At 43.1% G+C, this 13500-nt stretch overlaps 3 protein-coding genes across 7 annotated transcripts in view; 2 read left to right on the top strand and 1 right to left on the bottom strand.

Moving 5' to 3' along the window:
- The first annotated feature begins 790 nt into the window (after positions 1-790).
- LOC117725900 lies at positions 791-2594 on the top strand. Its single transcript, XM_034525757.1, has 4 exons — positions 791-875; positions 1083-1195; positions 1279-1470; positions 1662-2594. The coding sequence occupies exons 2-4, from the start codon at positions 1083-1085 to the stop codon at positions 2548-2550; spliced, it is 1194 nt and encodes a 397-aa protein (XP_034381648.1). The 5' UTR covers positions 791-875; the 3' UTR covers positions 2551-2594.
- Positions 2595-3699: 1105 nt separating this feature from the next.
- On the bottom strand, positions 3700-7121 carry c23h12orf45 (chromosome 23 C12orf45 homolog). Its single transcript, XM_034526787.1, has 4 exons — positions 6745-7121; positions 5868-5942; positions 4554-4687; positions 3700-4431 (listed from the first exon to the last, which is right to left on the bottom strand). The coding sequence occupies exons 1-4, from the start codon at positions 6863-6865 to the stop codon at positions 4270-4272; spliced, it is 492 nt and encodes a 163-aa protein (XP_034382678.1). The 5' UTR covers positions 6866-7121; the 3' UTR covers positions 3700-4269.
- A 314-nt stretch (positions 7122-7435) lies between these two features.
- slc41a2b (solute carrier family 41 member 2b) overlaps positions 7436-13500 on the top strand; it is a 28941-nt gene continuing 22876 nt past the window's right edge. Inside the window, exons 1-4 of one of the 5 annotated variants that reach the window (XM_034526164.1) lie at positions 7457-7564; positions 8541-8544; positions 8651-9233; positions 12112-12219. In XM_034526164.1, coding sequence (XP_034382055.1) covers positions 8682-9233; positions 12112-12219 — 660 coding nt within the window. In that variant the 5' untranslated portion in view covers positions 7457-7564; positions 8541-8544; positions 8651-8681. Of the gene's footprint in view, positions 7565-7593; positions 7884-8540; positions 9234-12111; positions 12220-13500 lie in introns of those variants that run through there. The other 4 variants (XM_034526163.1, XM_034526162.1, XM_034526166.1 and 1 more) reach the window with 4 other exon arrangements.

A 13500-nucleotide genomic window follows, 5' to 3' on the forward strand; every position in this document is an offset into this window, starting at 1 on the left:
AAGATGACAACATAACATCTTCTTTATGCAAACGTTACACAGTCGTGCTTTAAAGGGTTGGTTTATTTTCTTGTTAACCTCCGTCATTTTTGGATTGATTTGTCCAGTTTGTCCATTTAATAACGTTTTGTATGACAAAGACGTTATTAAATGAGGAGTTAACGTCCAGCTGAATCAGCAGTATTTACATGAAAGTCAATGGGAAGTTTTAGAAAACATAATAAGTGTAGGTTTCTTCTCACTGTAGATCCATAACTAAAGTACATTTTATTACAGAAGATGCTTTTAATATAAGCCCCAGGACTGACATTTTGAAATGCTTCAGTTGTGGTGAGGAAACCTCCCGTGACACCAGCGGCTGATGAAACATTTGTTATTTTAATAACACACTATGCAGAATGTATCACAGTCTGTTCGGATGAGTGTGAATCAGTGGTTACAGCTGAGAGTTACACTTTATTAAAATGATTATTATCACTGTATTAATAGACTGTGTGTAAGTGTAAATAAATAACAGTGCCTAATACCCAAGTTTTGCTTCAAATGCTGATATTTAAAAGTAAGTGGTGGAAATGGTACTTTTGACAAACTCTTGAAAACATTTTTAAATATGTTGCTTAGTTTTGTCAAGTTTACAAAAAAAATCTATAAATATATTAATGTGCATATAAATAGAATTTTCCGCAGTTCCACAGAAGGAATCTCCATTCTGGTCCTTCAGGTCATTTTAAAGTCAGTTCAGATGAGTGTTCTACGTTCTACGTTCTACATTCTACATTCTAGTCACCTCATCAGCAGCAGGAGCAGTGAGCAGAGCTTCACATCTACACCAGGAAACTACAAACGCTTAAAGCACCTGAGGGCATTTAAAAGAGGTAAGACCATTTAAATGCACCTTAAAGGTTTAACAGCTGTATGTGCCCCATCAGCTCCTGATATGCACAGATGTACATGGGTTCAATGTGATTGCAAACAGCTTTTTCAGAAAGTAGACGTAGATTATTTTACGGTCTAATGCCAATGAGAGATGTATTGTTGGTACATGCCTAGTGTTAAAAACCCATTGTTTTTCTTCCTGTCAGATGTTTTTTGATGAACCAGGAGAGCTGAGGTGCAGTGATTTGGAGGTGCCACTGCTTACATCAAAGAGTCTAAAGGAAGTGGTCATGTTGCATCTCAAGTATATCACAGAAGAGTGAGTCACAGTTCAAAGTCATCAAATCAACTGCTCTCTAAATGTTTGTTCCGCATAACCTTTCCTTCTTGCTCTTCTTCCAGGCAGTGGGCGTTGCTGGCGGGAGGCCAGGTGGATCCTGACACGGCCCTGCTGCTGTCTGTCCTGTGTCTCAACATCGTAGAGAGAGTGTACAACTTGGTCCTGGAGGTTGTGGCCTCTCAGGTTTATGACTGGGCTTTGGGCCAAAGTTCCGATGCCAGGGCCAGCGGCCACAGCAGCGCTTCTGTCCCAATGCAAGTCAAACAGCGTCAATGGCAACCATGTTATTCACTTGCATGTTCTTCTGAAACATACTCATATTTTAATACAGGCATTCACCCTAGTGTTGCTGAATACAATCATGAGTGATCAGGGTTGAGTTTGGTCGACACCAGTGGGAACGGAGCAGATCAGTTGACTAAAGTATGACGGCTTCTCTTTTTAGGATCGAGATTGAATCTCCACGTCAAGAGTGGAACTTTCACACCGTGACAGAGGAGGATATGCAAGCCAGCCTCGGAGATTCACTTCACCGATGTCTTGGAGAAACGTTAGACGTTGCGTCGGAGAGGTCGGACCACTCCGAACAACTGCTGCTGCTGGTTGCAGAAGAAGTGGCCAACAAGGTCAACCGCAAGCTGGCCGATGTCACGCAGACAAACTCCTCCAGACAACTGGAGGTATCATCGGAATCTGCTCCTCTGGATATGGTGCACCATGTTGCCAAGATCCTGGAGAGTTGTCTGGCCCAGAACTTCACATTAAAGTCCACATCCAGTCCAAATGAGGACAGCATGGAGGAGGAATTCAGCACAGACGTAACCGAAGGCTCTCTGACCCCAGTGAGTCCATCCAGTTGGGAAAAGGAGTTCTCGCAGGGAGAGAAGATCTTTGTCGCTGTGTTCCTGAGTAAGTTGCTGGACCACCTCGCCCACTCCACAAATACATCATTACTGGACTTGGACCTTGATAGAGCTTTCAATAATCTGAAGAAGACTTTGGGAGGAACAGGTTTCACTCTGCCACAGACTGTTGGAAACCTCCACAGGACCATCTTCACGAAGCTTTGTCGAGAGTTTGGATCGGCAAAGCTGCTGCGGGCCGCCGCCGTGTCCGGAGGTACGGCGTTCGGGGAGGCGGTTGCCAGGGAACTAAAAGGGCAGCTGCAGAAGGCTTCCCGAAAACCCCTGAGCGTCGTTGATAGACTAAGGAGGTATTTCAGAAGAAAGAGCAGCAAACTAGCTCCAGCCTGTGAAGTCAGGACGTTCTCCGTCAAGACCCGGGTTCTGGGGAGGCTCTTCACCTGCCACTGCGGTGGATCAGAGGAGGACTAACTCAAGAATCACCCTTTTTGATAAACAATTCTTCTCTTAATGATACAGATTGTTTTTTTTTTCCAAGACGAATCTCTAAATTGCTCACACAAATCTGCATCTTCAATAAATGCTGATAATCGATACCAATACTAACAAAATGATATCTCGTCATAATTTACTTTAATTTATACTGTAGAATGAGAGTCAAAGTCAGAGCAATGAAAGGTTTGTGGTGTTGAAGGTGTGTCGTCACGTTGTGTACATAGATAACAGAGACAAAAACCCTCTGAGCAACAGAGAATATAGAATAAATCACAAGTCATTGGTGAAAGAAACTTAGCATCCAAATGTTTGCAGATTGAAATAGAAACCGGTTCCTCTTTCAGTGTCAAGTGTTTGTTTCAGGTGACCATTAACGAGGGTGTTGCTTCAGCCAAGCTCTCCTTAAAGCTTCCCAATAGCAACAGAAGGTTAATGCAGGGTCAGCATTATTGGCATTGGATCACAGCACATCAGCTGAACATACTATGGACTAAATAAAATATGTTTCAATCTCTTTTAAAACCATTTCAAAGTTGAAGGGTATTTTGAGTAGAAATGGTTCCAACAGTATTTTCCACTGGAAACACTGTGTCCTGATTCAATCATTCAACTCAAAACCATTTCAACTGTAAATAATACATTTGCTGTCTGAATTCAACTCTTTTTGGTGACTCTAAACTTTATCAAGGCAATAGATGTTATTTGATGTATAATTGATGAATTAAAGGAGTAAGCGTGTTCATTTGCAGCCTTGGGCTATTGAATGTGTTGAGAAGAATGCTGCCCTCTTATCCAATGTCACTCAATCTAATTGAAGGAACAGGCACCTAGAAATCTAATTATTATATATATATATATATATAATTATTACGTAAACATTATTTCCATCCTGTGGAGGTTATGATGTCACTTGTACAATCCAAATAATATAATGCAAATGATAACAGGACTTAACTAGAAAGTAACTTGTTGTCTTGTAAAGTGTAAAGTAAAGTGCAGTCCTGTTTGATACGTCTGTTGTTTACTTGTTTACCATATGATACTTCCTACTATTGTTTACAGCCCTGCTTGAATCCAAACAGCTGAAGCTTATTCAGTTACCTGAACTCCCAATAGGACTTTTCAAGTTGAACCCCAAAATGACACCTTTATTACTTTTTTTAAACAAAATACTTTTAATACATTTTAAAGAGGCACAAGTAGCAAAATGTACTAATGTAATAATGGTTTGTGAGGAGCCATCCTGTGTACAAACCTAATATAGTTTACAACAACATGGATAAAAGTGTTCTGCCAAACCAAACCACATGGTTTTTAATTATGATTTCAGAGAGCGAACATGTGGCCGTAACGGGGTAGGTGCACAGAGGCTGCATTTTATTATCACGCCCCTTTTCTGGTCGCCCGTCCTCTTCCAGAAGAGCACAAACTGTTCAAACAGATCCACGGTGATCTGAACACGTCAAGTTCAATGAGGTGCGCTGACCGCCAGACTGGACGAGGCCATCTGGCACTTTATTAAACTTACAACATGATATCTACACTTGTTCCTAGGGGGGAAGACCTGCGTCTTCGGTGTCCGTGAAGTAAAATCCCTCCTCGCCCGAGGCGGATGTTTGGGTCAGTTTAGTCCGCGTCACCTCAGGAGGGCAAAGAAACTCAACACGCAGCCAAAAGTCTGTGCGGCCACCCGTTCTACTCATGGAGAACCTGGATGTTGGCTTTCTTCTTGCCTTTGTCTCCGGGTAATACGAGGTTCTGCTCCGTGACCTCGCCGGAGTCCGATTCCTCCTCGGAGTCCGAAGTCTCCTCTTCGTCTTCGGCGTCAGACCCGCTGAGCTCCACCAGCGCCACGTCCTAAAGGACAAGAGGGAGACATCGCACGGCTCGATCGAGTCATATGACGCATGACGGAAGGACATTCGACGTTCATATCTGGGGTTCTCCGGTCCACCAGAGGGAGGCGGACCGTCGCTCACCATCTCTATGACACTCTCTTCCCCCTCCACGCTCTCTATGTCAAAGTGCCCGACGGGAGCGTCGACCATCTGCTGCTTCAGCTTCTCGTTGGCCTCGGCCATCTGAGGCAGGAAGCTCTGCAGCCGCTCCAACACTGACGCACAACAACAAAATAAAGAAAAACACACATCATCACACCTCTGGCTCAAAAGGTGGTTGGTAGGGGTCGTATACAGGGATTGTTTTTAAAGAAAGCATGTTACATTTATGAATAAACAAGAACAACATTTGTTGGCAGGGCTACTAACGTGACACTCTGATGTCACATGACTGACATCGGTATTGTGGGTCAAATTGAACTTATCCTCAGATTCAACAGAGCCATGTTACATAAATAAATGAATATGCTGTGTTTACGAGACTCCACAGACCAAACATTTTCATCACCGGTGCGCCTGACATTCAACAGGTCGCTCTCTGTGTGTCAATGCATTGATTTATTTTATTTCTTTCCCACCCAAACCTTTGACTTTCTATATTCGCCAGGGGGCCATCAGCATAACAAAAGGCATACTAATATAGGAATTCCACCACAGGAGAAACTGTATGTCCTCCCCAATTAGGTGGAAAATATATATATATATATATATATATATATATATATATATATATATATATATTGCCGTCCAACAAAATGAGTTGGAAAAATATCTGCATCAATCCAATATTGTAAAACGCTAGTCACAAGACAAAAAATCAGTTTATGTCTACATGCCTGCACAGCTTCACCCTTTAATCTTGCATTATTTCCCAGATTTCAGCCGATTGACGAGTTTAAGAAAAAAGGAGGCACACGCCCGTCTACATCAATGATCTGAGGTGGACCTTGTTAACAGCTTCCAAGTTCCTGGGAATCAGCATCATTAATAACCTGACGTGGTCCTCACACATCTCCATCCTGGTGAAGAAAGCTCTTAAACGGCTGTATTTCTTAAGAATGCTATATTAAAACCACCAAGAATATCATTGGTACCCTCTACTGATCATCAGTAATGTTGGTGAGAAGAAGAGCCTGAGAAGAGAACGGTTATTAAAAGGACAAAACCCATTATAGCCACAACCTGTTCTCCTGCTGCCGTCTGAAAAGACACACAAGCATCAGCTGCAGAACCTCTCCTCTTTCCTCTTAACTCATCCTCCATCCTATAATAGAGTCATTTTGTTTAGTTTCCTCTGAAGCAAATTGGGACTACCATATACATTTCATCATGTAACCCCCGTAAAAAACTTTGGAACTCATAGCAAGCATGCAGGTAAGTGGGGTCTGGTCTCACCGCTGCTTCTCGGGACCCTCTCCGTCTGCAGGGCTCTGCCCGCCATTGGTTTGAGGAGAAGCTTCTCACCGAGACCTGCAAGACAAACGATGCTCACAGCCGTCAGAACGGAGCCCGTCTCTCTGGGGACCAGGACGAAGCTCACAATACTAAATGTGGCTTTCCCTGACATGTATGGGTCACAATGCAAAGCACACCACTGGAGACGATAGATTAGTGACATTTTGCTGGATCTTGTCATGAAAAAAAAAACAAGTAGTTTGATCCCTTTTGGATTTGATCATGCTATGATTCAATACATTTGTTGTTTTTTTACATATGAATTAGTTATCATTAAAAACTCTGCTTATTTGTGTTTGACGTGAGTTCTGTCCCGGGGACATCAATCTGATCTGTGCAAAAAAAGATCCATACTAATATCTTGGTGAGGATATATATATATATATATATATATATATATATATATATATATATATATATATATATATATATATAGGACCTGTTTGTGTCTTTGACATTAATAATAATATAGTGTACAGAGTCATATGTTGCAAGCACATGTTGCAAGCCATAACAATGTCTGACATCCTATTTTTATGAAAATGTGTTAATTTCCTACATGATTAATATCCCTTGGTAACTAGTAAATATGATTTCAGACATTTGGGAATATTTAGTTTGTCATTTCCAGCGCCGGCAAACAAATATGAAATAATATCGAATCAGACTTACATTAGATATGGTTTTAAACATCTCATTACGTCATTAATAACTGTATTAGTGTGCTGCGTGCTGTAGTGTAAGCTAACATGAGCTAACGAGTGAAGCTTCTCTCAAGTCAAACCGTTTCTTCTTCTGATAATAAAAGCGTCCCAACCTTCTCCGTTGCCGCATGACAGCAGAGCCTGTGAACTCGTTTTCTTGATCTTTAAATCCATTTTAGAGGCGACACGACCAGCGTCTCTATTATCAGCATGTGTCTCCAGTGAGATGGACATCCGGGTGACGGGTACAGGGCGAATATATTACATGGCGCCCCCTGGTGCTTCGGAGGCGGTGAAGTTGGCTGTTAAAAAAGTGCACGGGCCGTAAATAGACAATGAATATGAACACTAATAAACATACACTGTTAAAACGTCGTTATAACTCTTAATTTCGGTGGAACCTATCTGAAAATTTAACGGACTATGATAATTTTAAAAAATTCAATTCAATCGCACTTCAATCAAAATATCTGTGTGGCACTGAGTACCGCACGTTTGTTCCGAATTTAAAGCTCGTCGGTTTAGGAAGAGGTCCCACTCTCATTGTGTTTTGTTGACCCAGTACAACAATGATTCTTAATGTTTACATCATCACCGTCACTATATGCATCGCCACCAAGAAAATAAAGTTAATAAAATCAATAATTGCTAAAGAACAGGACACATATGTGTTTGCAAATGATGCATCATTTATTTTTAATGTTTCTAAGTGTTTCAAACGCATTTAACAGTACGTTCCCGGTGCCACCCAACACTTTGATGCGCCAGTGCGGATTACGCCCACTATTTTCAAAGTGGAGTTGCTCATCTTTTCAACATAGACGAGCTTTGGTGGCACTTCTTCGCTCTGACGCGGCTCTCCGCTTGGCTCTGGCTGACTGTCAAAAAGACTCCCATCTCTTCTTCTAGAGAAAATGCCACCGTTCCAGAAAGGTGAGTGATGGAAACAAATAGTTTAATATCCGGTGACGACCGGAAGAAGTAGTTTGCTATTTGTACGTGTACTAGCTACTATTGACCGCCGCAGTCTCCCGGTTAATACAGAAGCGAGCAGCGGAGTCGCGCTTCCTTCTGTTTTGGTTTGTGCCCGGCTAGCTAACATAGCACCGTGTTAGCTAGCATATTCACACGAACACAACTAACTTAGCGTTCAACAGCATTGCCGGTTTTAGGGATGTTGGCAGTTGCCGTCATATTGCGTTAAACGGAGGCGCTGCCATGACGTAGAAGCTCCCGTTACTCAGACACACAGGTAATATGTAAATGCATAAACTGTAATGCCTCTGAAAAGGTACAAACTAAATAGAACCTACTCCTGCACCATCATCCACAGACCAACCGACACGGTATCAACTAAGTTAAATGCTCCTTTGATTTTGATGGGCATATTTGCTGCTCTCGCTGACAACATATTCGACAAATGTATCACTTATTTCAACACATATTATGTTGTTCTTCCACTTTAAACTGTTTTGGTACTGATGGTGATTCATCTTTTACTGCTTTGGTTCACTTTTGCATCAACTAAACCCGCAGTGATACATTCCTGTATAGAAATAAGATGTGATCAGGGGACAAAAAACACATCTTAAAAATGTAATGCCTTTTTAAGATACAAAAATCCTGTAGCTACCGTGACGATGTGTGCACTTTTAATATAAACTCCTGCCTCTGATGTTGTTGTAGAAGTTGCATGGACTCCATCACAGCTGGTCTGTAATCCACATGAAAACAGCTGCTCCACATTTAGAGCTTGGAATAATGTGTTTTTAGTTTTTAGTTCCTCTGCCTGAGGAGTGATGCAGCTGTTCCATCTCAGAGTAATTTCATCTTAAATATTGCATCATGCTGCATTCCCCTGTTCTCCAATATACCCCCTCTGTTATCTGTCTTTGTGTATTTCCCTCAGGCCTGTGAGTCTCTAAAGCCAATTTCCAACATGGATGGTGCACCTGAGCCTCTCTGAACCCCTTGAACTGTCTGACGTTTTTTTTACACTGCTCTCACGCTGGTTGACAGAAGATGAGACGCTGCGGCCTTGTACCACACCATGAGTGTCCAGAGTCTGGGAGGAGCCATAGGGGATTCCCTGGGCTCTAGCCTGACGGTGCGTATGAGCGGAGCAGGCGGAGGGTGGAGTGCTCTCTCTCTGAAATCCTCTGGGCGGATCGCCTCTCTATCCCAGACCATGGTTCCTACCGGTTACACCAAGCTGCAGGAGGAGCGGCTGGCCATGGTAGACCTCGGAGCCAAACCTGAGGCCGCCTCGCTCCAGAACGGCTACAGACAGGAGACGTCGCTCGTTGAAAGCCGACGGCTCCTGGACCGGGCCTCTCGCTCCTCTGTAACTTTATCCGACTGTGGAGATGGAGGCTACTCCGAAACAGAGCCCATTCTGGCTGAGAGGAGGCTCTCCGCGGAGGAGGCAGATGAGGAGAAGGAGGAGGAGGAGGAGGAAGTCGATGAGGAGGAAGGGCCCGGATCGGCTGTGCAGAACATGCCCAAGGAGTCACTGCTGGCCATGGCACTGCAGATCTTGCTGCCTTTCTTGCTGGCTGGATTTGGAACTGTATCAGCTGGAATGGTGCTGGATATTGTGCAGGTAAGCTGAACCACAATGCAACTATTATCCAAAGCACAGCCAGCACCTTTTGAGACCTCGAGCATTAGAGTCTAATTCCAGTTTAACACATACCAGGTCTTGTTTTCATAGTTGGGGCCATTACTTCCATCAGTTCTGATAACACTGTACTTAGCGAAGGAATCAGTGAGATGTAGAAGCATGGTGCCACCGCCAGAACAAAGTCTGAAGGGACAAAAAACACTCAGATAATCAGCAAACACTTTTTACCACCGACGGATAAAAAAAACAAAAAACCTTAGATTGAGCCTCTGACCCAACGATGAAGGTATTGCAATATTAATGCATTAAAGTCTGTGGCAGTCTGTATTTGAGCCTTGGAGAACAGTTTATTACACTTTTCCACCATTGTATAGACACAAAAACAAAAACTGAAGCTTTCGTAGTAACAAAATGACCTTTGTCCTAATCTTTCACTCAAATAGACATTTGAAATCAACCAGTACGATAATATCAAGGATTGCAGCATCAACACACAGCTGGCCCCAAGCTACTGGCTCAAAAACAAATAAAAGACATTGGCTGTTTTTAAAGATGCCCTGTGGTGTTCAAACGGAAAGAAACTCTGTGTGTTTCCCTGAGGTCTAACAAACATTTTCAATTCAATTTAGTTTATTTTGTATAGCCCAATATCACAAATTACAAATTTGCCTCAGAGGGCTTTATAATCTGTACACATACGACATCCCTGTCCCAGGACCTCACATCAAATCAGGAAAAACTCCCCAAAAATAACCTTTCACAGGGAAAAAAGGGAAGAAACCTTCAGGAGAGCAACAGAGGAGGATCCCTCTCCCCGGATGGACAGAAGAATAGATGTCATGTGTACAGAATGAACAGCATTTACAAAGTTACATAAACACATTACATGAATATGACAATGTATGAATGGAACTCCAATCCATGAAACAGAAGGAGGTAGAGAGGAGGGGGGGCGGGGCATCAGCAGGGCCAACGTGGGAGGCTGGTTCACCAGGCATCAGACACCTCCAGGTCCAATGGACCCTATGAGACGTGAAGTCACAACGACTCTGGGGAGGAAGCAGAGTTAATAAGATGCAATGGAGAGATGTAAATGTATCCATAAGGAGAGAGAGAAGAGGAGAGAGGTGCTCAGTGTATCCTAAAACATCCCCCAGCAGCCTATAAGCCTATAGCAGCATATCGAGGGGCTCGACCAGGGCAAACCTGATTCAGCCCTAACTATAAGCACTATCAAACAGGAAAGTCTTAAGTCTATTCTTGAATGAGGTGACTGTGTCTGCCTCCTGGACTGAAAGTGGAAGCTGGTTCCATAAAAGAGGAGCTTGATAACTGAAGGCTCTGGCTCCCATCCTACTTTTTAGGACTCTAGGAACCACAAGTAGCCCCGTATTTAGTGAGCGCACTTACTTCCTCTTTTTTTTATATAGTGTATATATAACATCATGCATTGTTGACGCGAACAATGCATGATATGATTTATATACTATAAAAAAGGGGAAGAGGAATTAAAGCGTTCATGTTCAACATTCACATTCAGAGGAATAGTGTGGAAGCTCGTGGCACGAATGTGTATCACGTGCCCGAGTGCATACATGTGTGTCCTTGTGCGCAATATTCATAAAACAGGAATTTGCTCCTAAAACATGATTCCATAGTACTGCTAGATGTCAACAACTCTACAGGGTACCTTTTTTAACTTGAAGGGTTGGTTTTAATTTTTTGAAGTGGGGTTGTATGAGGTACTTCTCCCGGTCAAAACATATTTTTAGACACCTAAAAGAAGGCCTACTTAAATAAAAACTAAATCCGTATCGGTTTAAGTGAACACTTTATTGAGAATAGTTTCACCTCTCTACCTTTCTGTAGGGGGAACTTTGGTGACTTCGAACAAACCCTTCAAACTACCAAAGTCACACAATAACACAGACAAAGTAACTGGTGGAGGCAGCGGTACACCGGAAGAACATTTACTTTACAGAACACAGGAGCTTCTGCTGTACCGCTGCCTCCACTGGAAGCTCCTGGGTTCTGTAATGTTAAATGTAAAATGTTTTTGTCAATGGGTCCGGTGGCTTTGAAGAGAACAGAGAAAACAGCTTCAGCTCACCGTCAGAAAGGGCTGTCTGAGAAGTAAAGAGGTGAAAATATTCTAAATTGTACTTGCTTGATTCTTGTTGTTCTGAGTTTGGACTCATGGTTTAATGCACTTATTGTAAGTCGCTTTGGATAAAAGCGTCAGCTAAATGACATGTAATGTAATGTAATGTAAATGTAGCATTCGCTTTTGGATTTGTGTCTAAAATACGTGCAGAGAACAGCGTTACTTTGCTCTTGTGCTGATTCTCCAAACTCCATCTACTGCAGTAAGACACTGACTATGGAGAAGAGCCTCAGACCACCACACTTCTAAACATACAGACTCTCCTTTACGTTCCAATTAGTAGTATTTGAATGCTCTGGAAAAAAAGCTAGTAAGTGGATTTAGAATTGTGATTATTTTAATTTTGTCCAGCAGATTTTCAATGTGTTCTAGTTTTAGACGATGTTCATTTTTGAAACAATTAGTTTAGTGGGTGTTTTTGTCTTGATTGACAGATGTGTCCATTGTTTTTTGTGGTCTAATCCCACCCGGAAAATCTGAATTTTCTTGCTTCAGTCAGCCAACAAGCTGGCAGCGAGCGTTAATCCATATTTCTTAACATTTTACAATTTTTTTTAATTTTCATTGGTGCACATGCAAATAAAGGACTTCATCCTTATCTAAAGGATAGTATTTGAATGTCGGGGCTTAGTGTGAGTGTAGGAATTTAAAGGTTGAACATGTCGCCCTGTGTTTCCTCCGGCTCACCCGCAGCACTGGGAGGCGTTCCAGTACATCACGGAGATCTTCATTCTGGTACCTGCTCTGCTCGGCCTCAAGGGAAACCTGGAGATGACTCTTGCCTCAAGGCTGTCCACAGCGGTGAGACACACACACATGCGCACACACACACACACACACACACACACACACACACACACTCCGCTTCTGCCGAGTGAAACCGATGCTTAAGTGCCTTAAAACGGCATTCTCTCTACTGACCACCAGGGGGCGACTCCTCTTGTTGTATAGAAGTCTATGAGAAAATGACTCCACTTCTCTCTTGATTTATTACCTCAGTAAACGGGGGCGACTGTGGTGAGCAGGGTCGTCCTTCAATCAGAGGATCGGCGGTTTGATCCCCACCTCCGGTAGTCCATGTCGATGTGTCCTTGGGCGAGACACTTCACCCTAAATTGCTCCTGTACGGTGTGTGAATGTTAGCTAGTCCTGATGGGCAGGTGGCCCCTTGCATGGTAGCCCCTATCATCAGTGTGTGACTGGGTGAATGATGTCATGTAGGGGTAAAGTGCTTTGAGTGGTCTGAAGACTAGAGAAGATCTATACTAGTACAGGTCATTTACCTTTTAAACATGAGTTTATGGTCTCAATCTCTAGTTTCAAGTCTTCTTCAATACAGCATGATGTTCATTTAGTAAATTATGGTCATTTAGAGTCAAACAGACCATGAAGCAGGGGATGCTTTAGGGCGGGACTACTGTGATTGACAGGTTAATATCACTACCCGAGACGACTTCTCTGAGTGACACCTACGCATTCCAAATATGGTAACTTCCGGTTCAGAGACGACCAAATTGACGAACTCAAGGCTTCATAACATCAGCCCACAAACCAATGGGTGACGTCCCAATGACCCCCCCCAAGTCTCTCTCAATCCGTCTAGTCTGTTACGCTTTCTACTCCGTCAGGTGAAATGGGAAGTAAACAGGCTCACGGCCTTCCTGGGTTACTGTCCCCTTCTCAGCCCAAGTTCTAATCCCTTCAGAGAGTTCCATGTAAGAATTATTTGTGCGGCATCTCAGTTGGATTTTAGTGTGAGAGCTCTGCGGATTAGGAGTTGGTGGAGGAATCTGCTGATGCAGCAGAGTTAAGGGGTGGTTTCCTGTAAAGGGAGGGGTGGGATCCGGGATAACCGAGCAGTCAAGACGCCCAAACCGCTGTGCCGCTCAAATCCCTCCAAGAGCAAACAGTGTGAACAAAAGACGAGCGCCGAGGGAAGGGAACAGCCTTTTCTCTGCACGTTATATCCCTTAAAAACTGTGTCATAAACCTGTGTGATTGCAACCCCGTGCACAAGTGCACCAAGCGCTCATCCAGCCAGTGTTGGTCAGTGTGTCTGTGATTATCTTCTATACTCGATTA

Source organism: Cyclopterus lumpus, chromosome 23 (assembly GCF_009769545.1).
Source record: "Cyclopterus lumpus isolate fCycLum1 chromosome 23, fCycLum1.pri, whole genome shotgun sequence".
In the NCBI taxonomy this organism is placed as follows: domain Eukaryota; kingdom Metazoa; phylum Chordata; class Actinopteri; order Perciformes; family Cyclopteridae; genus Cyclopterus; species Cyclopterus lumpus.